Source organism: Lissotriton helveticus, chromosome 3_1 (assembly GCF_964261635.1).
Source record: "Lissotriton helveticus chromosome 3_1, aLisHel1.1, whole genome shotgun sequence".
Taxonomy (NCBI): Eukaryota; Metazoa; Chordata; class Amphibia; order Caudata; family Salamandridae; genus Lissotriton; species Lissotriton helveticus.
Window position 1 is genome coordinate 1,938,802,226 of NC_136061.1, and position 18,986 is coordinate 1,938,821,211.

At 46.0% G+C, this 18,986-nt stretch overlaps 1 protein-coding gene across 1 annotated transcript in view; it reads right to left on the bottom strand.

Moving 5' to 3' along the window:
- Positions 1-18,986, bottom strand: part of NOX5 (NADPH oxidase 5) — a 261,295-nt gene that overhangs the window by 205,357 nt on the left and 36,952 nt on the right. Inside the window, exon 4 of the mRNA XM_078684069.1 lies at positions 372-606. Coding sequence (XP_078540195.1) covers positions 372-606 — 235 coding nt within the window. The remainder of the gene's footprint in view (positions 1-371; positions 607-18,986) is intronic.

Consider the following 18,986-nt stretch of genomic DNA (forward strand, 5'->3'; position numbering starts at 1 on the left):
GAAACACAAGTCTGTACTGCATAAATTGCAAGAAGTATATAAAGGTCGATAATCCAATGCCATCAATGTCCAGTTGTTTCCAAACACAAATGTTCTTTTGCTTATTTATCATCAGCCAGGTTGGATGTTTAGTACACTCAACAGTCACAAAATATTGGGCCATAATTCACAAAAGACTTTTACAACATTCTGTAATACATAAACTTTTTCAACTCTGCACTTAAGCAACTAACTCACCATTGAGAGATATCTTGCAGTACCATGACACCATTCCTAAGGAAAGTTTGCACCAAATGAGCTACAACCGCGATGCTTACTGAGAAGGTGATACATGACATTCAGCTACTGCAAACCCCCCATCCTTTACTCACCACAATGAATGTACAGTTGAAGTTGAGACATTGTCCACACCCTTTAGCCAACATAATCCAGTGTCCAAAGCTGGTGTGTTTAAGGGCATGTAGTGTGAACAGAAGGATATTCACACAGGTGTAACAGCACATGAATAGGAGCTTGCTGCGATTGTTGTGCCAATAGGCTGGTGTCAGGTAGCGGGGCGTGTGGCTCTTCTTCTCATTGGTGGGTGGTTTCAGCCAGTTTGCGGCACTATGGAAAATAAAGGGTTGATAAGAGTTAGATCGGGATAGAATGGGATGTTATAATGGAGCCTTCATTCAAGGAAGAATGCAGAGTCAGCGTATTCTGTCTCTGTAGCTCCTAATAACACCTAAATGAAGGTTCTAAAGTAAACATTCCCACTGTTCAACAGCATAACTAAGATATAATGTGGATTGCCCGTAACCACATTGTGGAATGGGATCATGGCTTCTGTCGCCCAAGCAAGAAATTGCATCGCTACTAATGCTCAAACATGACCGCAGTTGATACTGGAGGAGGTTGAGAGAGCGCAAACTGACCTAAATGTATGAGTGCATCACACTTACCTGTAGTAAGCACAAATCATGAGGAGAAATGCCATGAGTGCTAGTAGTATCTGCAATTATATTCTGAATGTATAGCTAATGTAGAGATTTAAGTAGAAGTGGAACTAATACAGAAATGTGTGACACTATATGATTTTATTAGATGTGATTATTCCTGAATCCATGTCGTGTAGCTGTTAAAATGTAAGATGGCATGTGGTTAAACGCAGAATGTGGTAGGCCTCAGGGCCAGTGCTAGAAGGGAAGGGGAAGGTGTTTCTTTTCACGACATAGATTGTACTAATGTTTTGGTCATTGCATTAATGGGCCATGATTTATAGATGTGTTTACTGAATAATAGAATAAGAGTATTAAAATGCTTTAATTAATGAAGAAGTTGAATGCTATAATCATTATGAGAAATATTGTAGGCCTGAAATGTTTTAACGTTGGTTTACACGTACATGTCTGGGCCGAGAAATGTTGCGAACCTTTTTGGAAGTCTATGAGAGTTGGGTTCTTGGCTGCAGATGTCTGTCTGCAAGAGAAAGGGAGGATCCGATTATAAATAATATGAATAGAGGTCTGTTCAGTAGACGGCCCAGACATGGAGGAGGGTTCCGGAATGTTTTAAGGGGTATCAGCGGGCCGGAGAAGAGTCTGAGAAGCAAGGTCAACTCCAACGTATGAGGCCCAATACAAAGCAGCATGGAAGAAGCCAGAAGCTACACCACGTGAGGGGCGTCTCATGAGGGGCGTCTCAAATGTTGTTGACTGTTTTGTATTAGGGACAGCACCCCTGGGTGGAGTTAGAGCAGATACCTGAGGACCCTTTAGAGAGCGGATGGGTAGGCAGAGAGGGGTCATGACTGGAGAACTATAGGTTTTCACCAAGAGACTAAGAGTGAGTGACTTCCCTTGGGGGTCATTCACTGCTGACACCTTTGTTAGGTTGGGATTTGGTTAAGTAGGGATACCATCTAGAGCAGGGTAGGGACAGCCTAACCTGTGTGTTTTTCCTCCAACTTAAATGAAGGAGAGATCTCAATATGCGTCAATGCTGATAGCTTTATTATTCTTAGAACTTGTGTTAGTAATTTCCGTTGCTCGTCTGAGGGCTTTCAGAGAGCACATGTATGTAGTTGGACCTGTGTATCTCGTGAATCTCATTCTGAGATGCCTGTATTTGCAGCTTATCCTAAGCTTACAATAAACTTTTGAAAGCTAGAAGTTGTTTGTGATCTTTGGGAGCGGAGTCCTTTATTGGGTGCGCTAGCTTGGAAAGAGATGCACTTTCTTCCTCAAAGACAGGCAACAAAGGTTCAGTCGACCAGATCGAGGTTTGGATCAATAGTGATAAGGTATCGATCAAAATCTCGCCCTTCCAGTTGGTAGCTATAGAGGATGGTTGCCTTCTTGAGGACGGTGACCTAGGCCAGGTTAGCTTACCCCAAGGCCCCTAGAGATCGATGATCGGAAGAACCGCCCGCCGAAGAAGATCCGGATGACGTGAGACAGAAAAAGCAGCAGTATCGGTCGAGAGTGAGTATAAAGGGTTATGCGTGTTAGATTGCGGTGTTTTTGTATTGTATCTATGTTGTAATGTCTGGCGGAGTTGAATGTCTGTAGAGTGACTGTGGAACAGGTTGTGAGCGCGCGCAACCGGTGGAAATCTTAAGTTCAAGGAGAGCTTAAGTGGTTCGGGTGTATCGGACACCCAGAGTAATTGTCAAATAGTGTGAAGGGGGTCATGAGGTACCATTGATCACCCGAAAGACCGAGATAGGGGGAACGTAAGAGTGAGTGCGTGAGTAACGGACGCTGGTCGGAGGTTACTGTGTGTGTAAGCAACCTATCAGAGAGACGATAGACATTTCGTCAGTTGTGTTGACAATTACATATAGACTGTGGACGTACAGTCGAGGGAAGTGACCGCTTGGTCGGAAGTAGTCATTTTTCGGTGTATGAATGGGACGCATGCATGACCGGGAGACGAGTTGAGAAAGGAGGGGTGCTGCTGCGAAGCGGAGAAAAGTGACGTCAGGAAGTGTCGCGACGTGATTGGCCGACAGGAGAAAGACCGCGCTGTGATAGGCCAGCTAGCAAAGACGTCAGAAAGTGTCGCGACGTGATTGGCCGACCGGAGAAAGACCGCGCTGCGATAGGCCAAGTTAGCAAAGCCGCGACAGGATTGGTGGATTGTCATCAGGAAGTAAACAGAGTAGCGAGGCTGGATATTGTGCGCATAATTATGAAGTGTTTTAAATGGCTGAGAGCGGCGTTAAAAAAAGAGAAGCGGGGATCGTATGAAGGGGAAGAAGCCCCGCCGGAGGGTACGCCGGCTCGTTACATGGCAGTGAATGTTGGGTTGCATACGATCCTTTGGATATCAGAGTGGAGTAAGATTACGGAAGGAAATGAGGAACTGACGTTCCCGAAGTACGGGACGTTCAGATTAGAGGTGTTACATCGATTAAAATCAGTCATGACCTCAATGAGACCCTTGCCTAGACCGACCCAGTTTGAAGCCCTTGATGCATGGATTAGGGCAGCGCATGAAAAAAATATGAACAGACGACAAGAAAGGGTGAAACGATCGGTAAGGGCAGTGCAGGATGCCAGGTGGGATGCGGATGCTAAAAGATGGAGAGTGCATAACATGGAAGTAAATAAACTGTGTTAGAGGTGCCCGGAAATAAAAGCCCCCTAGAAGAAGATGATGAGAGCGAAACAGAGGACAGCCTGATAAACAGATTATTGACAGACAGGCCACCCCCGTATAATAGAGCAGGGGGGGAGGTCGAGCATAGTGAAAGAGAAAAGGGGGGCAATGCAGGAGAGCATGGACCGCTTCCCAGTTCAGAGTGGGATCCTGAGGCAAAGAAAGAGCTGTCCCAGCCTAGTCAGGTGCAACAGGTAGTCGGGAGGTTTGTGGTACAAAGAGCGCCGGAAACGGAGAGCGCCACATCCTACGCATTACCAGATGCACTACAGGTACCTGTTACCATAGGTCCTATAATATCGATATATGACCAAGAGAGAGCAAGAGGGGAAGAACGGGTACGGAAGGACAGAGAAAGAGCAGGGACGGCAAGGAGGAACGATACGATCAATTCCCCAAGTCAGATGCCGATACCCAGAGAGTGGAGCACCCCGATGCACACAGCAGGGGATCCAGGAGGGGATCCTGGGGGCCCTAGATGGCCAGTGGATCTGAGGGGATCTGGACGAAAATCCTTTCAAGAGCTAAATGAGTACATGAAGAAGTGGGATGAGGCAGTGGAGGCTCACAAGAGCATCATAGCTGCAGAAGCTGAAAGGGAAAGTCAGGACAGCAGAGCTCGGACTCACTGCGGGGCTGGGGAGAGCAGCCCGGAGTGGGACTGGAGAGAGAGAGATAGTAGGGGAGTCACCCATTGGGCCCGGAGTGGGGATAGAACAGACCTGGAAAACGGGGGCCCCGGGAGTGGAGGGGTGGCGCGCCCAATACTCAGTGAAGGGGAGAGGAGAGCGCAAGAGTACAGAAACAGCTTTAAGTGTCCACACTGTGTGCCCGGCACCAGAGAACTGAATGGGAGTTGTGAGAGGTCGCACCATAGTCCCTGTGATGACGGAAATGAGCGCAGCCCAGGGAATATGGGGAACCAGGAAGGATCGTATCGGATACTGAGCGATACTAGGCAAAGGGAGAGTAGCGACCAGAGGGAAAATAACAGAGAGGCGTACGGTGAAAGGAGAGAAGAAGAAGAGAGTGGGCAGAGCAAGAGTGGGGGTAACAGGCCCGTGTTCCATCACCTTCCAAGATCGGATGGCCGAGCATGGGACCTGGAGAGATGGGAGCAAGGGAGAGCACTCATTAACTCTCCCGAGCCCAAACGTAGAGCTCGGAGTTGGGATGGTAGGGAGACCAGTGAGCCCCCTTCGAAAGACATAATGCGAGCTGAGATAAAAGCTAAGAGACTCGATGTCGCCAGCTTAAGGTCAGACCTGGATGACATGATAGATGGTACCCTGCCTTTAGAAAGAATAGAAATGTATGAGCAGGATGAAATACTGTATATGGCAAAGGACATCACTCGAAAAGCGAGAGCAATCCATGAGAAGTTAGTCGAACTAGCAGGCAAATATATGGTGGACCTGTCAAGAACCAAAGCATTACAGGGTAACCACAGGCTACATTACACAGATCGAGACCTAGATGAGAGGAGAACGATTGGGCTGAAAACGCACATAAGGGAACTGATCACTGGAATAAGGACATGGAGGGCACTAGATAAGTGGGAAGAGAGGTGGTCCAAGAAAGGGACCGTCAGGAGAAGCACGCTTGGTATGACACCAGGAAGGCTGCAGGGAATAGAAGCATACCCTTTGCGTGAAGTCGCCAATGGGAACTATGTGCATGTCCCTTGGAGTAGGGGAGATTTAGCTGCTTTTACCACCTCCTTCCCCAAATTGCGGGAAAACCCAGTGGAGTGGTACAAGCAAGTCGAGAGATTTGTAAAAATCTCAAAGGTCCTATGGATAGATCTGAACACGCTGTTCGACATTGTAGTACCAGGAGATCTGTGGACAGCATGCAAGGTTAGCGCTGAGTGGCCCACAACGGAGCCGGAGAGAGATGCTAAGACTAATGGGCCGTCCGAGATTGTGATGGCAAAATTCGAGAGAGTGATGACTTGGCTGAAAGAGAAAGTGCCAATGCAAGACATAGATTGGGTCAGAATAGACCGAACCAGACAGGAACCCAAAGAGACCGTCCACGAATATTACGAGAGATTGCTGAAGGCGTTTAAACAGTATAGCGGCCTGGATGTAATGGATCCAAAAGACATAGGGCAATTCGTGTCCAAGTTCGTCCTGGGACTGAGACCGGATATTAGTTTAATGATTCAGCAACACTCGATTTGTTGGCAAAATAAACCCCTAGACGAAATACTGAGGTATGCCAGGTACTGCTGTGATGAGATAGACTCCAAGGCTAAGAAACTAAAAGAAAAGTTGATGGTGGTACAGATGCAGGCAGCAGGAAAGGGGGGACAGCAGCAACAGCAGCAAGGAATAGGTACAGGAGGAAAGAAGCAGTACAGTCAGAACAAGGGCAATGAGGAGAGTTCCACCTTTAGACCCAGATTAGACATAGCTGCCTTGAAGAAAACGACTAGGTGCCACCAGTGTAACGAGGTGGGGCATTGGAAACGCGAGTGTCCCTACAATGTAGAGATAGGAGAACAAGAGATAGAGGAGGAAGAGGTCCAGAGCGCGCCTACAAGAGGGGTGACGCCATACCAGGGAAAGGTGCTCAAAGGGGGGGGGGCTCCTCCCCGAGCCCAGTTCCCGCAACCTCCTCGAGTAGGGACTATGGGTAAGACCTATAGACAGATGCCCCTGTTTGTAGAAGGAGAAGAGTGCTATTATGTGGACCCATTAACCGGACAGAGAGTGGAAAGAGAAGACTGCACCCTCGGGGCAGCCTTGGAGGTGGACCAGAGGGGACCCTATGTCGAAGCAGAAGTAGCAGGGTGCCCCACGACATTTCTGGTGGACACAGGAGCCACTAGGTCCACGATCAGATCAGCTGCAGTTCCAGACCTGCCCATGTCTGGAGAGACCATACAAGTGGTGGGGGTCGCAAACAGGAGAATAACCAGCCAATTGACAGAACCGGTACAGGTGAAAATAGGGAAGTACAGCGATGAGCACCAGTTTGTGGTTTGCGATTCAAGTCCTGTGTGTCTGCTAGGGAGAGACCTGTTGTGTAAATTGAATTGTACTATATACTGTACACCTCAGGGAGTGGAGGTATTGACCAATGATGATGACGCAGACTTCAAAGTTGCAAACTCAAGAATATGCGTGGAGCTGTACCCTACTTTGACAGTAGATGAGCTCCCCTGGGACTTGAGAGAGACAGTGGCACCAGAAGTATGGGATTTCACTGGGGAAGAGATAGGATTGGTCAAAGGGGTGGACCCAGTGAAAATTGTAGTGAAACCGCATGCTGAGTTCCCAAGAACACCCCAATATAAATTGACTCCAGAAACGATTGCAGGCATAAAACCCGTGATCGAGTCCATGATTAAACAGGGAATACTGAAAGAAATCGTGGGTAGTCCATGCAACTCCCCGATTATGGGTCTGCAGAAACCAAATGGGAAATTCCGGATAGTACAGGACCTTCGAAAGATTAATAACATAGTCGTTTCGTGTTGTCCAGTGGTACCGAATCCATCAGTGATACTGTTTCAGATTCCATTCCAAGCTGAGTGGTTCACTGTGATTGATCTTTGTCAGGCTTTCTTTTCGATCCCTCTGGACGAAGAAAGCCATTTTCTTTTCGCATTTAAGCTGGAAGGTCGCGTCCTAACATGGTGTCGTATTCCTCAGGGGTATACAGAGAGCCCATCGATCTTTAACCAGCTTTTGAAGAAAAATCTTGAAAGTCTAGTGCTGCCCCAGAAGTCAGTTCTGGTCCAGTACATAGACGACCTCCTCGTGGCGTCAGAAACAGAAGAAGCTTGCAGGGAGGACTCCATTGCTTTGTTAAATCACCTAGCTGCCAATGGGCACAAGGTGTCCCCGGGAAAATTGCAGTACTGCCTGACAGAAGTGCAGTACTTGGGACACAGAATAGAGAAAGGCAAACGAAAGGTGTCACCAGACAGGATAGAGGCGATCATGAAAATGAATGCGCCTAAGACACAGAGAGAGGTCAGGATGTTCCTAGGGATGGTGGGTTATTGCCGACAGTGGATCGCGAACTTTTCACTGAAAGCAAAGCCCTTGCAAAAACTGACGCACAAGGAGGTGAGCGATCCGGTACCATGGGACAAAGACTGTTTGATGGCATTCCTACAGCTGCGAGAGGACCTGTGTCGTGCTCCGGCATTGGGAATGCCTGATTACAATAAACCATTTTTGCTTTACTGTTGTGAGAGAGAAGGTTGCGCGTTGTCTGTGTTAGTCCAAATCCATGGGAATGCCCGTAGACCAGTTGCTTATTTCTCGGCTACTTTAGACCCAGTAGCCGCAGCGTTGCCCGGATGTCTCAAATCCGTTGCTGCAACGGGTGTCAGCATTGAGAGATGTGAAAATATCGTCATGGGGCACCCGTTAGAGGTGTGCGTGCCCCATTCTGTTGAACTGTTGATGACCAGGACCAAAACACAGCATCTGACCAACAGCAGGCTCACGCGCTATGAGCAAGTTATTCTTGCTGCAGAGAATGTGACCCTCAGGAGATGCTCTGTTTTGAACCCTGCCACCTTGATGCCACTCCCAAATGATATCGAGGATGATGATGAATGTACAGACCATGACTGCCTCGATGTGACTGAACTATGCACCAAACCCAGACCCGACATCGTAGATGAGCCACTGACCGACCCAGACGAAATTTTCTTTGTCGATGGCTCATGTGTAAGAGACGAAGTTGGGCAGTTGAGAGCAGCTTATGCTGTTTGTACAATTACTGGAGTTGTGGAAGCTGGGTGCCTGGAAGGAGTACACTCCGCTCAGGTAGCCGAGATTATTGCCTTGACACGTGCTTGCTTGGCAAGCAATCAAATTCGAGTCACCATATACACCGACAGCCAATATGGTTATGGGGTGGTTCATGATTACGGGCAGTTATGGTCTCAAAGAGGGTTCATGACCTCTTCAGGCTCTCCCATTCGCAATGGAGAGTTTGTGCGCCTGTTGTTAGAGGCGTTGCAATGCCCAGCAGGTATCGCAGTTGTAAAGTGCACCGCACATACCAGAAATGAGGACTTCGTTTCGAAAGGCAATAGATATGCTGATGAAGTTGCGCGGTATTGCGCGGAGCAAGGGTACTCTTTCACAGAGGTGGAAGTGGGTGGAATAAATGTAAGGACTGAATTAGCCATGATATTGGAAACTGTTGATACTTGGGATGAACTGTCAAACATGCAAGAAAATGCTCCTGATTTTGAAAAAGAAACATGGGAAAAGGCAGGATGTGTAATGGGTGAGTCCCATTTTTGGGTCTCAGCAGACGGCAGAGCAGTGTTGCCCAATGAGATGGTGAGTCCAATGGCCAGACTCATACATGGTCCCGTACACTTAGGGAGAGACGCTATGCTGAGAGTGTTTAGACAGACTTGGTACAATCCTAAGTTTAGAATAGCAGCAGAAGCAGTGTGCCAGCGTTGTGTGACCTGTCAGCAGCTGAACGTAGGAAAAAGAACACCAGTTGCACTGAGTCACATAGGAAGGTCTGGAGGTCCATTCAATCGAATGCAGATAGATTTCATTGAAATGCCGAGGTGCAACCGCCTCCGCTATGTCCTGGTGGTTGTTTGTGTATTCTCCAGATGGGTTGAGGCATACCCTACCCGTAGGTGCGACACCCTCACAGTGGCCAAGTTACTGCTTAGGGAACTCATTCCGCGCTTCGGGGTGCCGGCCTTTTTGGAATCAGATAGGGGAACGCATTTCAACAGCGAGCTTGTGAAGATGATTTGTGCGGCTCTGAACATAGATCAGAAATTGCATTGCAGTTACCGACCAGAAGCCTCAGGAATTGTGGAGCAGATCAATGGCACGATCAAGGCCAGAATTGCAAAAGTGTGTTCCTCAACGACCCTGAGTTGGCCTGACGCCCTGCCATTGGTCCTCATGAGCCTTCGTAGTACCCCAGACAGAAGGACGGGGTTGTCACCACATGAGGTGTTAATGGGGAGAGCAATGAGGCTGCCATCTGTCCCAACTACTGCACTGTTAAATATCACAGATGATATGATCCTGGACTATTGTAAGGGGCTGTCTGACGCCATTCGTTCTGTGTCCCTTCAGGTGCAGGCTGCCGAGGTTCCATCGTGCCAGGGCCCGTGCCATGACCTGTACCCTGGGGACTGGGTCCTGGTGAAAAAACACGTGAGAAGAAGCTGCCTGGATGTTCGTTGGCGTGGGCCCTTCCAGATCATCCTGATCACGAACACGGCTGTGAAGGTGGGAGGCCTGCCCAATTGGATCCACGCGTCACATACGCGAAGGGTTCCAGCACCTCTGGAAGAAACAGCTCCTCTCTCGGATAGACGTCCAACAGAGGACCGAGAAGCCATAGAGGGGGCTAGCCAAGCTGTAGAGGTGCCAGCGGAAGCAGGGAACGAGTCTGACCAAGCTGAGGACGGTCAGTACAACAGCGAAACAGACGACGCTACAGAAGGAGAAAGTAGCTGGGAGTACGAGTCAGACACTGACAGGTCTGACAGAGAGCGAGAACAGACAAGAAGGAGAAGGAGTAGAAGGGCACGTGGAGAAGCTAATTGGCCGCAAAGAAGGAGCTCTAGCCTGAGGTCAACTCCAGAGATAACCCTCCCTCCGATATCAGAAGACTCAGACCCGGAAGAAGGTGCTCAGGGCGCTGAAGCACCAGACCGAAGAAGGTCAAGAAGAGTGCGTGTGCCTAGCAGAAGATACTCCACCCCTGAGTGGACATATCTGGCGACAAATGTCTGTGAAACAGGAGACAGGGAGGATCCGAGCGGTGGTGGTGTCCAGTTCTGAGCCCATCGTCACCGTGGAAATACGACTGTTGGTACCCGGAGTCGAACAAGAAGGGTCACTAACATTCATGCTCCCCAGACCTCCCCGCCTCAGCAAGTTAAAACATATGTTTCTCTCAGAATTGCAATTCCCCGACTTTGGTACAACGATAACAGCCCATGAAGAGCACAATCTTCGTTTGGAAATACTGAACTTTGCTATCGAAGCTGCAGGCACAAACCTGATAGTAGATGCTTAAAGGACTTTGTAAATAAAGCGAGCAGAAAAAGAAGATTACCTAGCGCCCAGGAAGCAGAGAATATTAGGGAACTTCCCTTGAGTTGATGGAGAAGGGCTAGGGTTGTCTTTATTGAACTGTTAAAGGACTTTTGCGAAGAAGGTTGTCAGCTTCCAGTTGTGTGGATTCTAAAGACAAAAAGAGTAAAAAGAGACTGTAAAGGAACGAGAAGAAAAGAACTTTGTGCCAAGATAAGAGAGAGCTATATTGTCTGACGAAATGGAAGCCGGCACCCAGAACCGCAGAGCTAAATGTATAATAGGTACACTAATAGTAGGAGTGATAATATTGATAGCTTTAGTGGTAACAATTTCCTATGTAAAGGGACATGAGGAAGAGGCGAAGGTAACTGATGTGAAATCTGTAGAAACGTTTACACCCACTGTTGCTGGTGAGAAAAGGGAAAACACTCAAGAGAAAGCGTTATTAGCTGCAGAAGCCCGCAGGTTACACGTAGATGAGTCCCAAGGAGACTTTAGGTCAAATGCTTATGCTAAACTCTTATATGAATACGTGGATGCCATGGAGGTTAAGGACTGTTACGTCTGCATGCAGTTGCCGGCGTCTGTAGATGAAGGCATTAGATATCATCACCTCCCGCTGACATATGGCATTACATGTAGCTTATTGCTTAGTATATTTTATGAGAGAGATAGTTTTGAATACTATTTCTCCAACTATGATTCAGTGTTGCCAGAAGTCCCAAATTATAAGCAGATGAACAAATGGGACTACTGGAAGAGTGAAGACAGATTGGCCAAGTTCTTCATTCCTTGGATTACCTTAGATACTTCACATGCCCGTAGAAATAACCTGACATGCAAGGTGTCAGAAGTCGAGAAGAAGTTCATAGGGCAGGTGGATGATCGTTACAGGAGACAAAAGATTTTGAAAAAATCAGGACAATGGAAAACAGATTGGACCGAGGAAGAGAAGGCACACAAGAGAAAGGGTAGTAGTGGTCCAATAGCTTTAGATAAGACGCAGAGAGGAAAGCTATGTCTTCACCGAGCCAAAACGTATTATGAAAATGTATACGTGGGAGAAGTCGACTGTGAACATGCTTTCAATATAGAGTACTATACTAAAGATTTCCTGAAGGGAATGCAAGTGATTCCAAATGTGTATTTTGTATGTGGAAGAAATGCCTACGTGAGACTACCTGACAACTGGTATGGATCATGTTACCTAGCAATTGTCTTCCCCAAAATATATCATGCACAAGACTTAGTGATCATCGAGGGCAAGACATCATCGAGGGGAAGGAGAGATGTAGGAGATGCAGAAATGGTTGGAGATGTCTTTGGAGCTATGTTCCCTCTTTTGGGACTAATCCTTAATGATGTTAAAATTAGACGACTGGCAACAGTCGTCGACAGGTTGTCTGCCAGCACTGCTCAGTCCTTAATGCTGGTAGAAGGAGAGATGCAATCGATAAGGGCTATGGTTCTTCAGAACCGTCTTGCGTTAGACGTCCTACTAGCAAAAGAGGGCGGAGTCTGTAAGGCTTTGAAGGTCCAGGAATGTTGTACCTACATTCCAGACAATTCAAAGCCCCTTGAGAAAGTTATTAGGAACATAACTGATATTCACAAGGAGATCGAAGACTTGAGTAGAGAAAATGTCTGGGAAAAGGTGGGCCACGGAATGAGTGAAGTTGGAGGGTGGATCTCCACCTTAGGCAAAAGCTTTGTGTGGTATATGCTAAAACCTATCATCATAATATTGATCTGTGGGATCGTATTGTGGGGGTTGGTGAGGGTATTCAAATGGTACAGAGCAAAAAGGTCAGAAAGGGCCCAAAGAGAGCAGCTGCAGAGATTGGCTGCCATACAAGATAATCAGTACAGGAGTCTGAGGGCTCTGGAAGCGCAGAGACAAGTTATGCTAGCAATAACTGCAGTTTAAATGTTAGTGATGACCCCGAGAGGTCATCAAAGGGGGGAACTGAGAGAGCGCAAACTGACCTAAATGTATGAGTGCATCACACTTACCTGTAGTAAGCACAAATCATGAGGAGAAATGCCATGAGTGCTAGTAGTATCTGCAATTATATTCTGAATGTATAGCTAATGTAGAGATTTAAGTAGAAGTGGAACTAATACAGAAATGTGTGACACTATATGATTTTATTAGATGTGATTATTCCTGAATCCATGTCGTGTAGCTGTTAAAATGTAAGATGGCATGTGGTTAAACGCAGAATGTGGTAGGCCTCAGGGCCAGTGCTAGAAGGGAAGGGGAAGGTGTTTCTTTTCACGACATAGATTGTACTAATGTTTTGGTCATTGCATTAATGGGCCATGATTTATAGATGTGTTTACTGAATAATAGAATAAGAGTATTAAAATGCTTTAATTAATGAAGAAGTTGAATGCTATAATCATTATGAGAAATATTGTAGGCCTGAAATGTTTTAACGTTGGTTTACACGTACATGTCTGGGCCGAGAAATGTTGCGAACCTTTTTGGAAGTCTATGAGAGTTGGGTTCTTGGCTGCAGATGTCTGTCTGCAAGAGAAAGGGAGGATCCGATTATAAATAATATGAATAGAGGTCTGTTCAGTAGACGGCCCAGACATGGAGGAGGGTTCCGGAATGTTTTAAGGGGTATCAGCGGGCCGGAGAAGAGTCTGAGAAGCAAGGTCAACTCCAACGTATGAGGCCCAATACAAAGCAGCATGGAAGAAGCCAGAAGCTACACCACGTGAGGGGCGTCTCATGAGGGGCGTCTCAAATGTTGTTGACTGTTTTGTATTAGGGACAGCACCCCTGGGTGGAGTTAGAGCAGATACCTGAGGACCCTTTAGAGAGCGGATGGGTAGGCAGAGAGGGGTCATGACTGGAGAACTATAGGTTTTCACCAAGAGACTAAGAGTGAGTGACTTCCCTTGGGGGTCATTCACTGCTGACACCTTTGTTAGGTTGGGATTTGGTTAAGTAGGGATACCATCTAGAGCAGGGTAGGGACAGCCTAACCTGTGTGTTTTTCCTCCAACTTAAATGAAGGAGAGATCTCAATATGCGTCAATGCTGATAGCTTTATTATTCTTAGAACTTGTGTTAGTAATTTCCGTTGCTCGTCTGAGGGCTTTCAGAGAGCACATGTATGTAGTTGGACCTGTGTATCTCGTGAATCTCATTCTGAGATGCCTGTATTTGCAGCTTATCCTAAGCTTACAATAAACTTTTGAAAGCTAGAAGTTGTTTGTGATCTTTGGGAGCGGAGTCCTTTATTGGGTGCGCTAGCTTGGAAAGAGATGCACTTTCTTCCTCAAAGACAGGCAACAAAGGTTCAGTCGACCAGATCGAGGTTTGGATCAATAGTGATAAGGTATCGATCAAAATCTCGCCCTTCCAAGGTCATCTTGGAGGTAACTGTCAGGAAACAGCTTCAACCTCTTTTAGCTATCAGAGAGACTATATGCAGATAAAAAGATCCCACAGAGCATTGGAGGTTATAACGTTGAAGTCTACTGACAGCAAAGCTGTCTGGTTGCAAAAGACTTATTGAGAGCATGCTGATAAGTGAACTGGAGTGCAACTCTGCCCATTGCTTTGCATTGGCTTTTTGGTTTGTTTCTCTTATTTTCTTTCATGCCACTTGATGGTTTTATTTTAGTCCAGTCCGTCTATCCAGCCATTTTCTCTCCTGCAGAGCATATTCTGTTTCCCATCTACGTGATTGCCTCTTTTTATCTTTTCATAAGTGTCTGTTATTCGGGAACATTTGTACTTTTTCTAAAATCATCAATGAGAGTGCATACATTTACCACAAACTCTCTGTCTTCTCTCTTCTCCCACCACATTCCATTCCACGAGAGTGCATGTGTTTTTAGCTTTCAGTGCATTTGATTGCTTCCCACCCTGAATTGCTGCCATCTGCCCTCCATGTTGCTTTACCCCTCTGTGATTTAGCCCCCTGTGTTACTACCCCAAGCTATGTTCTTCCCCCTCACCCACGACCTTTCCACTTGCGTCACTTTTTTTTTTTACCGATCGAGCTCGGACTAGTAATAAAAACAACTAAAAAACGCTTGTGTCATTTTTTTTAGGCATGCACACGCTTGTTGTGAACCTAAAATATGAGTGTTTTCCTGTTTTTTTAGCCATGCTGCATGGTATCAGGGATGTTGTGCAGCATGGCTAAAACCCCTAGTAAAGTTAATAGGTCTCAAAAGGTGCGATCCTTGGCTTTCCCAATGCTTGTTTAAAGTTTAGCAGTGCCGGAGTCCAACCAAAAATCCCCGGGACTTCAACTCCACAAATATGTTGTTCGCTGTAACTAAGAGAACTCTGTCAAAGTCTCTGACAAGAATGAATGGATTTTCAGTACTAAAAAAGCATCTTAATTTTGAATGAGCTAGATTTTCTATTATACTCACACTATGGCGGTGAGTTAGACTTTCATGTATCCTTTTTCTTTGTTTACAGACTTTAGATTAGAATGTGTTAAATATTCACATTTGATCAGGTTCCTCAATTACTATGTGATAAGTTGAATATGTCGCTTATCCCTTAGATGGCTTTGATTGCCACATCTGCTTGTTTTGGTCTGGCCTTTGAGAAAAGCTTTAGCAGTGTCACCAGACAAACGTTTGTCAAACAATTCATATATAGTATACATACATAGAGGACTTTTGGTTAGCCAGCTTCATCCACTGGTCTATTGAACTGTCTTTCACATTTTGCTTCTGCTCACCACAGCATACAGCCTGGGGCAAAGGGTCAGCCCTTTCTTGTAACTACCGCAGTACTTTGTAGGTATTAGCATGGTAAGGTGTAAAAATGAAAAAAAAAACATAGGAAAATATTAATACATTTTGCTACCTATTCCCACTTTAATAATGTGGAAATAGGTAGGGAACAACAATAAAACCTACTACTTACCTATTTCTAAGCCCTAATCCAGAACATTGACAAACTGTGTTCAAAACTATATGGCTGACTTTTACTTTTTTTAATGCAGCCATTAGCCAATGATATACTGCCTGGGGACTGGCATTACCACAGTATACTGCAAAGGTACCGCGGTATACTGTGGGCCAATATATAACTAAAGAACTCATTATGATGTCAGTCAGAAAGCCTCCGACCAACACTGTCTCGGATTCGGCACTGACTGACAGGCAGTCTGCGGACGGACTGCTAGATTACGATGCGACCGAACACTGTTCGGTCGGATTTCCATTGTTCCCTATGGGAGCTTGTGTTACGGCCATAAACCGTCTGTAACACAAGCTCCTATGGGGAAATAGGGGTGTGTGTGCAAAACCCTGCAACCTTTCGCAGGCACCCCATGGTGCCTGCCACACAGTGCAAGTCTTTACAGGGGGGTTCCTTAGGTACCCGCTCGGCCATCACCTGTAGGCTCCAGGGGAAAGGGGGCCGTGTCAGGGCCCCCCAAAGTCTGTATCCGAAAGTCTTTCAATGTCAGAAAGGCCAGCACGGAAAGGCTGTCGGAATCCGACATCATAAACCCGATGGTGGAAACGCCGTCCATAGTGGGTTATGGTGCGGTTCGAACTGACAGGAATACTCCCAGATCCAGTCGGAACCTAGTCAGAATGACCGGCCGGTGTACGTTCTGACTGGGAATATCGTAATTGGGCAGTCGGACCGTAAACCAACCAAGGCGGTTAGAAGGGCTCTGAGACGATTGTGAAGCTTCCAACTGCCGGTTGGAGGCTTTCCGACCGACATTGTAATGAGCCCCTTTCAAACATACAAAGGACAGCAAATTGCACAGAGAGTGCCCTATCATTATGGAATTGTTAATAAATTAATTGTGAAATACATTATTCCTCAAATACTTCCCCTAACACACTACAATGCCACATCAGCACATAGACTGGTATCTAAGCTTTTGAGGTAACTAAAATGCCACAGTTCCCCAACAAGCCCAACAAGAGGTGAACCGTTTTTATAAGTATCATATGTTGACTTATCCAGGCTTGTTTGGATACTGGTCAAGCATTTTATCAATTTCTGGCAAATCATGACTCTCCTTCTTGGGTTATAGTTGGGCATGCAGTGCAGTGCAGAAGTTGGCAGTGTGCAAAATGTTCTGACCTTAAACCACCTGCCCTTGTAGAGTGATGATGTGGCTGGCTATGTTGCTCTTGGCTTCTAGTCCTAACCAAGTATAGTAGGTAAATGTATACCAGGCATGCAAATAAACTGGGCATTGGGACACAGGCACCTCACAACTGGCTAATCCATACCACCCTAGATCATACCTACCCAGATCACTTCTGCTCATATAAATGCTGCCTGTTAAATGAAAGATCAACTATGTTATGTACTCCAAACATCCATTAGGACCTTCACATTTTAGTATTTCGGCAAGTAAACTAGATACTACACCCAAAGCACTGTACCATGTTAGGCTTTGCCATATAAACTCAGACATGGATGCTACACCAGGCATTGTAGCTTTTCCTGATGCCCATTACTCATCAAATATTTCATAAAAAACACTACATAAATGTATGACTAATCTTGCAGACTCGTTTGTGGGGAGTTTGACGCACAGGGCAGGTGTTAGGAAATGGAAGACAGGATAACAGGAATAACGGGTGAAGAGAAATAGAGAAAGAACATGAGAGGGAGTAAGAAGACTAAAACAAAGTTGAGGAGACTAGGGGCCAGGCGAGAAGAGGACCAGATAAGGGAGTAGGATGGAAAGGCACATGAGTGGTGAGTGAACTGAGAAATGTGAAGCAAAAGAGGGAAGCAAAAGGATTTCACATGTAATGGGGTCATGTAGTGCCTCCTATGCACAAAAGGGAGGGTAAAGGCATGTGCTTGAGACTAGTAGGAGGGGCAGGTTTCATCCAAAGACAACATTTGTTACTCTTTAAAGAAAAGCACACCTGAAGCACACCTGTACCCCATTCACCCTGTGATGAGTGCATCTCATGGTAATATAAAGGTGCTTCTCAACTGCAGAACCATGTACACCTTCAAGATATCTTTGAGCAGAATCTTGTTTCCATGCCTGTCATTGTAAGATATCTTTGACATCTGATTAAGGAGAGTAGACAAGAGGCTTATAACCACTCAGAGACCTTGGACATGGGGGGGACCACAGTCTGCTGATCCACCATCTCAAAAAAATTGCAGTTGCATCAGAATCAACATTGAATTGTTTTAATACAGTACTGTGAGAAAAAGCAAATTGGTTGAATTGTTTTATTTTATCGCCTCCCACCCATAGCTTTGTCATGTGGTATTCTATTAGGAACTAGCATATCCTGTTCATCTCCTGCATACATGGAACGTAAAATCACCAGTGGACTTGATCAGAGGGCATAATGTATTGTATTGATCCTGACCAGAATATATACACGTCACGCCTTAAATCACTGATGAGCCATAAACAACTAAATAAGAACTCTCTAACTGCAGCTGAAAAGACCGAAGACAGAGTTTTTATTCACCAGGACACAAGAACAGCTTATAAAAGGATGTTTGTTTACATTGAGTAGCAACTTATTTTTGCCAGGCACTTTCATTCACACACAAGGAGATGTCACTTTATGACCAAAGCTATTATGTTCACTCTCTCTCGGGTCAAAAGCTTGCTTGACATGGTCCTGTTCATTAGCCAGGCTACAACTGTGGGATAATTCACTAACAGAAGGGTATTCCAACTCACTTTGCCTGAGTTTGCCAAAGAGTCAAAGTCAAACTACAAAAGGCCAGAGTGCAGTGGTCTGCTATGCTTATGGGATAAAAAGGAAGGATTATGTGACTGACTGCAATCAAGACTCCAATGGCCCTTGGTTTTAATCTGTGGATGTTGCAAAGTAATCCTGTGCCCTGGGCACCTGTCAGATTTTTGCTGAATGGTACTGGTTGTAACTGACCCTGACTGACCCTGGGCTCTGCCTAACCAGGCCCAGGGCCAGTGCTATGCTGAAAGAGATGCATTTAGAATACAGTGAAAACACCTACATACACTAGGGTACACTAAGGGTTGGGTACCCCTATGGTTGGCATGACCTACCCTATCAGATCCTATTAAAATATTAGGGCAGGGAATTAAAACTACCTAGAAGTCCCTGGCCCACAATAGGGCATGACAGTTTGAAGGCCAGCAGCTTTTTCTGCAGTCGAATGTGTGCACTGCTGAAGCCTGAGGTCAGTTTCAAAAGTAGCCCTGGGTGGCAAGACTGATTTCAAAAAGTAAATTGTGCTCAAACTCGACTTTGGGGCACTTAAGAACGGATAACCTGCAATGTTTTGTCATATTAGGA